This window comes from Lycium ferocissimum, chromosome 5 (assembly GCF_029784015.1).
Source record: "Lycium ferocissimum isolate CSIRO_LF1 chromosome 5, AGI_CSIRO_Lferr_CH_V1, whole genome shotgun sequence".
NCBI classification, from domain to species: Eukaryota; Viridiplantae; Streptophyta; class Magnoliopsida; order Solanales; family Solanaceae; genus Lycium; species Lycium ferocissimum.
The window spans coordinates 5870239-5879465 of NC_081346.1; the positions used below are offsets into that span (position 1 = coordinate 5870239).

The 9227-nt window shown below is 36.0% G+C and overlaps 1 protein-coding gene across 6 annotated transcripts; it reads left to right on the plus strand.

Annotated features, from left to right (window-relative positions):
* The first annotated feature begins 102 nt into the window (after nucleotides 1–102).
* On the plus strand, nucleotides 103–8494 carry LOC132055636 (sister chromatid cohesion protein PDS5 homolog D-like). 6 transcript variants are annotated; one of them, XM_059447560.1, is made up of 22 exons: nucleotides 107–701; nucleotides 1440–1643; nucleotides 1806–1984; nucleotides 2451–2577; nucleotides 2664–2831; nucleotides 3020–3472; nucleotides 3577–3666; nucleotides 4010–4095; nucleotides 4498–4549; nucleotides 5371–5454; nucleotides 5554–5597; nucleotides 5741–5809; nucleotides 5904–6120; nucleotides 6223–6266; nucleotides 6457–6525; nucleotides 6644–6860; nucleotides 6968–7011; nucleotides 7201–7269; nucleotides 7353–7566; nucleotides 7645–7715; nucleotides 7898–7963; nucleotides 8052–8494. In XM_059447560.1, exons 1-22 carry the CDS (start codon nucleotides 594–596, stop codon nucleotides 8251–8253), a joined length of 2877 nt encoding a protein of 958 aa, XP_059303543.1. In that variant the 5' UTR covers nucleotides 107–593; the 3' UTR covers nucleotides 8254–8494. The 6 variants fall into 6 exon arrangements, 5 of the variants coding, with proteins under 5 accessions (XP_059303543.1, XP_059303545.1, XP_059303546.1 ...); XM_059447559.1 differs by having other exon boundaries at nucleotides 110–701; nucleotides 6199–6266; XR_009414613.1 differs by lacking the exon at nucleotides 7645–7715 and having other exon boundaries at nucleotides 103–701; nucleotides 6199–6266; nucleotides 8052–8190.
* The last annotated feature ends 733 nt before the right edge of the window (nucleotides 8495–9227 follow it).

Genomic DNA, 9227 nt, shown 5'->3' on the forward strand with positions numbered 1-9227 from the left:
CTCAAAAAATGATAAACTTTGCCCGCTAATAGGCGCGCTGGTGAAGTGGAGACATTATAGTACTTTTCCAATATTAGACACAACTTCAACAATAGAAAAAGACCTCTTCTCAAGTAATCAAGTCCAATGTTCCAGGGGCAAAACAGTCCAATAATATGGCTCTATTTCCTTGTCTGAATAAGATTCCTCCTTTCTTAAACTGTCGAAACATAAATTTCGTGTCTTTCTGCACTTTGCAAAGCCAGGTTGAATTCAATGCCAAAATCCCAAAATAGCATACAAGATTAAGGACATTCACACTAGAAAAGCACAATAACCCTGAAAATTAGTTCAAAACACAATAAATGTGAGTGAAGCCAGTGTAGATTATTACAATCTAGAGAGGCTCTCTGCATGTCAGCAAATTTTCCAATTTGGTCCCAAATTTACTTCCAAAATACAAACCCCACCTGTTTCCCCCTCTTATATAATCAGCATTTGCTGTATCTGAGCCGCATTTTCTTGCTTGGGTGTTCTTTATTTTGGGGTTCTTGAGAGAGCAATTGATACAATTTTCTTGGGGTTTTGAGAGTGAGATTGAGTGGTGCTGGGAAATGGATGATTCTTCTTCACATAAAGAAATTGAGGATGGCCTAAAAGATTTTGGGATTACCCTCATCAATCCTCCTTCTTCCAGTGAGGAGCTACTCAATCTACTTGATGTAAAGATTCAATTTTTGTTCTTTTTCATGTTCTTTACATACAAAGTACTAGTTTTATCTGTGTTTTTTATTTCCTCTTTGGATGTGTTTTCAGTTTAGATTGATTTGATTTTGATAAGGGTAAGATTCTTTTTAGGGGAAATGGTTGTTTGTTGATTAGATAGATTTGGTGCCTAGTTTTTCTTCTGTTTTAGGATGGTTTTTTATAGGTCCAAATAGAAACTTTTTGTTCTTAATTTATTAAATGGCATGGTTTTGAATGAGAATTGGAGGAATAGTAGCAGTAAATGTAGTTTTGGTGTGATGATTTTGGAATTAAAATGAAAAGGACAATCATTTTAGACTGATTTGATGTTGATAAGGGTAAGATCTCTGTAGGGGAATGGTTGTTTGTCAAGTAGATAAATCTGGTGCCTAGTTTTTCTTCTGCATCAAGATGGTTTTTTTGGGTCCAAATAGAAACTTTTTGTTCTTAGCTTATTAAATGACATGGTGTTGAATCAGAATTGGAGGAACGGTAGTGGTAAATGTAGTTTTTGTGTAATCATTTTGGATTTAAATGAAAAGGGACATCATTTTTTAATAGATGAATACATGAATCCCACCATAGAGCAATTTCTCCACGTTTGCGACTTAATCTTTATAAATTAGCTTTGTGATTTCTTGAAGCTGTTTGCTCATATTCCGTAATTTATGGTGGCTGCAAGTTGACTCCTTTACACCTCTTGTGTCTTTTAGAAAGTAGAGTGTCTATTGATTAAGGTAGGTCAAGCCCCTGCCGATTCAATGAAAGATGCCCTCCGACCAGTAATGAGAGCTATGGTCGGAAGTGAACTTCTAAAGCATGCTGATACAGATGTCAAAGTTTCTGTTGTATCTTGTATCACTGAGCTTTCAAGAATAACTGCTCCGCAACAACCTTACGATGATGGACTGATGAAGGTATCCAAGATATAACATTCTTGTTTGTTGTTTTGTTTTCCTAATACACACACACTTATATGTAGAGAGAGAGCCACACAAACTAGATTGGGTAATGCCACTTGCTCAAACTTTTATATCCATTACCTTTTGTTTTCACACGGGTGCATTGAAAAATCTCAGGAAATTTTCCAACTTATTGTAAGGGCGTTTGAGGAGTTGTCTCATTCCGGCTGCAACTATTATAAGGCTGTGAATGTTCTTGAAACAGTAGCAGATGTCAAGGTCTGCGTGATATTGCTGGACCTTGAATGTGATGCGTTGGTTATAAAGATATTCCAGCTGTTTCTCAGGGTCATCAGGTAACTTAGCAGATTTACAAGCTTCTTGGATTTTTCCCTTGTTTTTGACTGTTACGTAGAGTTGTGGTTTTATTACGTCAAGCAATGAATTTAACCTCCTTCAGAATAACTTAGCAAATGTTTCTCAGGATCATCGTTAAGCTTATATTTGGTTAGTGTTTGTCAAGAGTGGTTTTTCTCTGTTACAAAGTTGTATGTTTATGTAGGGATAAGTGAGATGTTGACTGTTGAGAACTCTCCTGTCAGAGAAACATTAGTTTCCTTAAAAAACTAATTATTCAGTTTTGGAATGACAATAACCTGAATAACAGGGAATAAATACAGATGATTATATAGTCGAACCCAGCTAATATGGGATTGAGGTGCAGGTGATTAGTTAGTGTTACAGTCATTTTGCCCCAGTAAATGATTATAAGGTTATCATGTATAAGTTTTCTCTGATAATGCTTATGTTTGATGCTGTAAGGCCCGACCATCCTAATGTTGTATTCACAAGCATGGAGGAAATCATGACTCTTCTCATTGAAGAAAGTGATGAAATCTCAATGGAGCTTCTTCAGCCCCTTCTTGATAGCCTCAGAAAGGAAAATCAGGCAACAAACCCCTCATCCTATTGATCTTTTGTTAATCATGTTTCTTTATTTAGTGCTTTTATTGATCTTATATATATACTGTATAGATCTGTTCACCTATCTCGTCAAAGTTGGGAGAGAAGGTCCTGAAAGAATGTGCTTCCACCGTTAGACCTTGTCTTTTAGAAGCTCTCAAGTCAAAAGGCATGAATCTTGATGATTATGCCGAAATAGTTGCCGCACTATGCAATGAAATGCCTGAGGGAGAACAAATGGTGCGTCCTCCTCGTGACTATATCAAATGATCCTTTTTGCTTAATATGTAGCTTCAGTGTCATGTCTTTTCTTGCTACTAATTATCAAAATATGCTATTGAATTACTACTGATTAAAAAAATGCTCCTTATAAGTAAAAAACCTATTGGATACTTTCCCTTTTTTGCTAACATTAGTTTTATGGTCAGACGGAAAATAAAAATGTGACAAATGCCGTGTATCCTGTAAAAGTTGCTTTTCCATCTGCTGCTGTTATCTGTGAGATGCTGCTAGAAGATGGGACTCCTTCAGATATTAATGGTGCCTCTTCGAAAAAGGCTAAGAAGAAAGAGAGCGGGGCAAATAAGGGTGCTCACCTGGAAGTGTTAGTTCCAGAAGGCGATGTTCTGCAATCTCAAGATAAGAGAAACAGATCGTGTAAGGGCACAGCATGTAGCAAAAGAAAACCACGTCAGCGCTCAAGGAAGAGCGGGTCTGTTCCGAAAGGTGATGTGCACACCACTTCTGGTCTTAACGTTGTCAAAAGAGGAGGAAACCTTACTGATGCTGAGGAGTCACCAGTGCAACAAGTTGATGGAAAAACACAGAAGAATGACAGGGTTACCATTGATATTCATGAGATTGAAGAATCAAGAGATGAGGTTGAAAGGAAAACTTCTTAGAAGTTGCTATCTCTAGATATGTGCTTATAATTCTTTTTAAGCATAAATTTAACAATCACTTTTTGCGCTTGTGGGTTTTACAGGAGATTAAACTATCATTAGGGGATGAAAATCTCTCCAGCCAGCTTGCCAAAACCAAGCGCCGGAGGAAGCTTTCCATGAGAAAGGATGAGGTACTACTATAGCATTATTTGAAGTAAACTGAACCACCTTGTTTCCATATTTGCAGAATTTGCTTCTATTCACGCAGTATTGTTGAAATGTAGTGGCTTGTTGCCAAAATTCTGTGACTTCTTTGCTTTTTCAAAGGAATCCAATCACAGCAAGAATAAGTTATAAGCTGCTTTATCCTTTTTGAATTCGGAGCAAACACTATGCTTACCTCTTTTCAATAGATTTTAAAGGACTGAAAGTCTGAAAGAAGTTTTGGTTTAGGCCCTACTGCTTTCAAATTATCTTTTTTCCAAGAGACTTTTCATGTATAAAGAGCTTATGGTTCCTTATTGTTTCATTCAGGATTCTAAAAAGCGTCGCTTCACCAAAAATTATGGAGAAGAAGTGGTTGGTACCAGAATAAGAGTTTGGTGGCCATTGGACAAAGTGTAAGTTCTACAAAATGTTATGTCAGGACTGTCACACTATTGTAAATTTATGCTACTAATTACAAATCCATTCTCAACTTGATTGCTTTTGTTGTTAAGTTTATCGTCTATAAAATTGACCTGCCTGCTAGGCTGTCGGCCAAGAATCTGCTTCATTCCTTTGACTTGTGGAGTATCAGAGCACATCTTCAATTCCTTCTACTAGATTGGCTTTTCTCATGTCTTGACATATGGAAGAACTAAGATCTCATATAATCCTGCTAAGAATAGGATGGGATCTCTTTTGCTATCCTGTTCTTGGTGCTATATTAATAGTACAGTTACCACCTCTATCTCTCTCAAAAAAAAGAAAAGAGGAAAGCATTCTAGCTGAAGTTTTTGATTTTACATCTCCCTTTGCAGGTTCTATGAGGGTGCAATTTCTACATTTGATCCTGTGAAAAGGAAGCATGAGGTAGTGACGTTATTATCAAGCTTCGTGCGCTGTTTTTAATTTATCTCTTTACAGTTTTCTTCCCAGTATGTTATGTATTTTTGATGTCCTGATATATGCACTTAACAATGATGACAAGAATCTATACACCATCCCAAGTCTCAAAAGTTCTACATCAGTAGTCAGTTTGAATCCATTTTCCTTCTCAATTTAACTTGAGACGAACTCCAAATATTCTATTTGTTATTATTCTCCTACCGTTGCCAAAATATTCTTCCTGCTAAGTAATGTTGAGGCAAAACTATTTACCGAGGTTGACTCCATCTTCCTGTTAAATAAAGTAGAACCAAAACCATTTACCGAACCAAATATAATCTCTGCAACAGAAGTTCCTTTTACATATTTAGGTATGACCTTACACAACCTAAAAGACCTTTTTGTCGAAGACTAGTCGGCTTTTTTTTTTTTTTTGCACAAGGAAATATATCTTGGGAGTGAAGTAGTGGTTTTAGCTGAAGTTTTTTAGTTGACTGATGGTATTTGCTGTTTTGCCTTTTGAGATCATGTTGAAATTTCCTTCAGTTACTGCTGCATTTTTTTAGCTTAATAAGTTGCTTAGTTTTAGGATGAATCTATTGTTTTGAATTTTAAATTTCTATTAGATTATATTTTTAGTTTGTTGAGATATTTTAGATTTTTTGAATTTTTGTTATGCAGCTTTTTGCAGATTATGTTTTCAAGTTGACTAATTAAATCCCTCTATGCTTAATAAAATTATTGAGAGACATTCTTAATTATTCTTCCAATCTTTTTGGCTGCAACATCTTCTTAAAAAACAACAGATCACATATGATGACGGTGTAATTGAAAATTTGAATCTGAGTAAGGAACGGTGGGAGATAGTTGAAGACAATCCATCCGACAAGGTGCTTTACCCATTTGATACAGCGTTACTTTTAACATTTTCAAGTTATCATTGGCATTACATCTTTGTGATATGATTCCTTTGGACGCATTATGTGCAGAAGCATGAAGCAGATCTTCAATGTAATGCTGTTTCATCCATTCCGTAAGTATTGATTTCCAACTTTTTTTGTAACATGGACATATCCTAGAACTCTACAAAGTCTTGACTGCCGTATTCACATCACCTTGATATGGCGATACTATTGTCGGCATATGATATGGTTATTGGTTGATGAACTTGAGCAGATCCACGAAGAAGAAAGCAAAAAGAACCTCCTCAACAAAAAAGGAATCTGGAGTCTCTTCGTCCAAAAGGTTGTTCTTTTGTTGTTGTACACTTTTCCCTGCAGTATTGCTGTCATGAACTGAATGGTCTGAGGGTTTTGACAAGCAAGTTTTCTATCTTCAGGTCTAAAAGAAATGCCCAAGAAATTGACATTGAGTCCCTGGATATTCCAATTACGCATAAGATGAATGATGTTATTGATGTTGGTTGCGAGACGAGCATTGGGGAAAAAGAAGTTGTGGACAAGGAAGATAATGATATCACACAGAAGCAGAGATCCAAGACTTGCGAAATTGCCTTAGAGAGCTCATCAATGCTTGAAGACCATCCATCTGACAAGGTCCTTTCTCCATCTGATGCTGTGTTATCTTAACATATTTTCAAATTCTAAGTGGCATTATATATCTTTGTGATACAGTCCTTTTGTATGCAATATGTACAGAAGCATGAAGCACCTCCTCAAAGCAATGATGTTTCATCTGTTCCGTAAGTATTGATTTCTAAATTTCCTTGTAACCTTTGGACATATCCTAGTTTTTTACATGTTCTTGACTGTCGTCTTTTGTGTTTACTTCTACCTACTACTTTTATGTTGTATATTGTATTCCGCATCACCTTGATATGCCACTACTATTGTTTTGACATGATCTGGTTATTGGTTTATGAACTTGAGCAGATCCACGAAGAAGAAAGCAAAAAGAACCTCCTCAACAAAAAAGGAACCCGGAGTTTCTTCATCCAACAGGTTTTTTTTTTTTTTTTTTTTTTTTTTTTTTGGGTTGTTGTTTTACACTTTTCCCTGCAGTATTGCCCTCTGAACTGAATGTTCTGAGGATTTTGACGAGTTGGTTTTCTATCTTCAGGACTAAAAGAAATGCCCAAAAGAGTGACATTTCATCCCTGGATCTTCCAACTCCAGATAACATGAATGATGGTGCTGATGTTGGTTGCGGAACGAGCAGCGGGAAAAAAGAAGTTGTGGACAAGGAAGATAACGATATCACACAGAAGCAGAGATCCAAGACTTGTGAAGTTGCCTTAGAGAACTCATTGACACTTGAAGACCATCCATCTGACAAGGTCCTTTCCCCATCCGATACTGTGTTGTCTCTTTAACATATTTTCAAATTAGCATTGGCAATATATCATTGTTGTGATACGATTCTTTTTTGATGCAATATTTACAGAAACATGAATCAGATCTTCAAAGCAATGATGTTTCATCTGTTCCGTAAGTATTGATTTATAAATTTCCTTGTAACTTTTTACATATCCTAGTTCTTTACATGTTCTTGACTGTCGTCTTTCCTGTTTACTTCTATCTACTACATCTATTATGGAGATAGTATTTAATATCACCTTCATATGCCACTACCATTGTTTTGATATGATATGGTTATTGGTTGATGAACTTGAGCAGATCCACGAAGAAGAAAGCAAAAAGAACCTTCTCAATGCAAAAGGAACCTGGAGTCACTTCATCCAAAAGGTTCGTTGTACACTTTTCCCTGCAGTATTGCTCTCTGAAGTGAATGTTCTGAGAGTTTTGACAAGTAGCTTTTCTATCTTCAGGTCTAAAAGAAATGCCCAAAAGAGTGATATTGAATCCCGGGATGTTCCAACTCCAGATAAGATGAATGATGCATCTGATGTTGGTTGTGAAACGAGCTGTGGGAAGAAAGATCTTGTGGACAAGGAAGATAGCATCATCGCTGAAACAGAGTCCAAGTCTTCTAAAGTTGCCTTAGAGAGCTCATCGACGCTTGAAGACCATCCTTCTGACAAGGTCCTTTCTCCATCTGATACTGTGTTACCTTAACATATTTTCAAATTATAAGTGGCATTATACATCTTTGTGATACAGTCCTTTTGGATGAAATATGTACAAAAGCATGACGCTGTTCTTCAAAAAACCATTGGTGTTTCATCTGTTCCGTAAGTATTGATTTCTATATTTCCTTGTAACCTTTTACATACTCTAGTTTTCTACATATTCTTGACTGTGTTTACTTCTATGATCTCCTGCATTTATTATGGAGATAGTATTTAGTATCACCTTCATATGCCTCTACTATTGTTGTGTTATGATATGGTTATTGGTTGATGAACTTGAGCAGATCAACGAATAAGAAAGCAAAAAGAACCTCAACAAAAAGGGAAACTGGAGTCTCTTCATCGAAAAGGTTGTTTTTCTGTTGTTGTACTCTTTTGCCCGCAGTATATCCGAAGTGAATGTTCTGAGGTTTTTGACAAGTAGGTTTCTATCTTCAGGTGTAAAAGAAATGCCCAAAAGAGTGATATTGAACCCCTGGACATTCCAATTCCAGATATGATGAATGATGCTATCGATGTTGGTTGCAAAACGAGCAGGGGGCAAAAAGAACTTGTGCACAAGGAAGATAACATGGTCACAGAAGCAGAGTTGAAGACTTTAGAAGTTGCCTTAGAGAGCTCATTGACGCTAGTGGACTAACAACGTTGTCAAAATGAAGGAAGCTAAAATATAAAGATGCTGAAGTTTTGTTTGGGAAAAAGACAGTAGTCATTATTCGTTATTAGTTCAAATTTGAAAGTTTTATATCATTATTGAATCACATAGCTTCTCTAACTTTGAAAGCTATGAGACACTTAGTTTGTTAAAGCGGTTTATTTGAACGGAATTCCATGCTTTCGCCTTTTAAGAGCATGAATGAATATCCAACTGCTTGCTACTATTTCTTTGTTTTCCCTGTAATTTTGTCCTTTACGATTTTGATTTGTTTTCAGATTTTTTTCATTTCTTTTTGTTGCACTGTGAACTTTCTGAGTTCATAACAAAGCAACTGCATTCATAGTGAGTTCCATATCAGGTTGGGTCTTCAAAATAGTCAGTGGAGCAGTGGAATTCTATGACTCAATGTATTAATGGAAGAAGTCACTGATAGTAGTCGATATAATCCAATAGGTCCATAAATTCTATTGGGCTGAGATTTAGTTATTCATGCTGGACTTGTTGGCTCAAATCAAACAGGTAATTACAGCAAACTATTATCCTTCATTTTGTGAGATTAATAGGATGTAAACTGGGATAATATGGAATCTTGAATTCCTAAAGGTATATTTTTCTGCATCACCAGTTCCTACCTAGTCCAGTTTTACTTTGTCGTTAGGAGTGAAGATAAAAAAAAAATGTATGTGTATCTTTGGTATGAATATTATATGTGTGCGCATGTGTTTTTGTGTTGAGGGAGGAGTAGACGTTGATAAAGGAACTTGGTAGCAAAGGAAAATTGAACACTTCATGTTTAAGAAAATATTGTACACTTTGTTAGGAGGAAATAATCTCTTATGCCGACTTATAATTTGAATAGACAAAAATGATCCAATAAGTATAATAGGTGTTTATTCACAGACCTCTTTTGTTATTTTCTATTAATCTTTTGTGAAAGTAATTATATAACTAAAACA

Bases quoted from the DNA above. Each gene is read 5' to 3' on its own strand.
- LOC132055636 (XM_059447559.1), top strand. From the start codon at position 594: ATGGATGATTCTTCTTCACATAAAGAAATTGAGGATGGCCTAAAAGAT. The intron at 702-1,439 runs GTAAAGATTCAA...TGTGTCTTTTAG, and splicing joins AGCTACTCAATCTACTTGAT to AAAGTAGAGTGTCTATTGAT. The intron at 5,455-5,553 runs GTGCTTTACCCA...CATTATGTGCAG, and splicing joins AAGACAATCCATCCGACAAG to AAGCATGAAGCAGATCTTCA.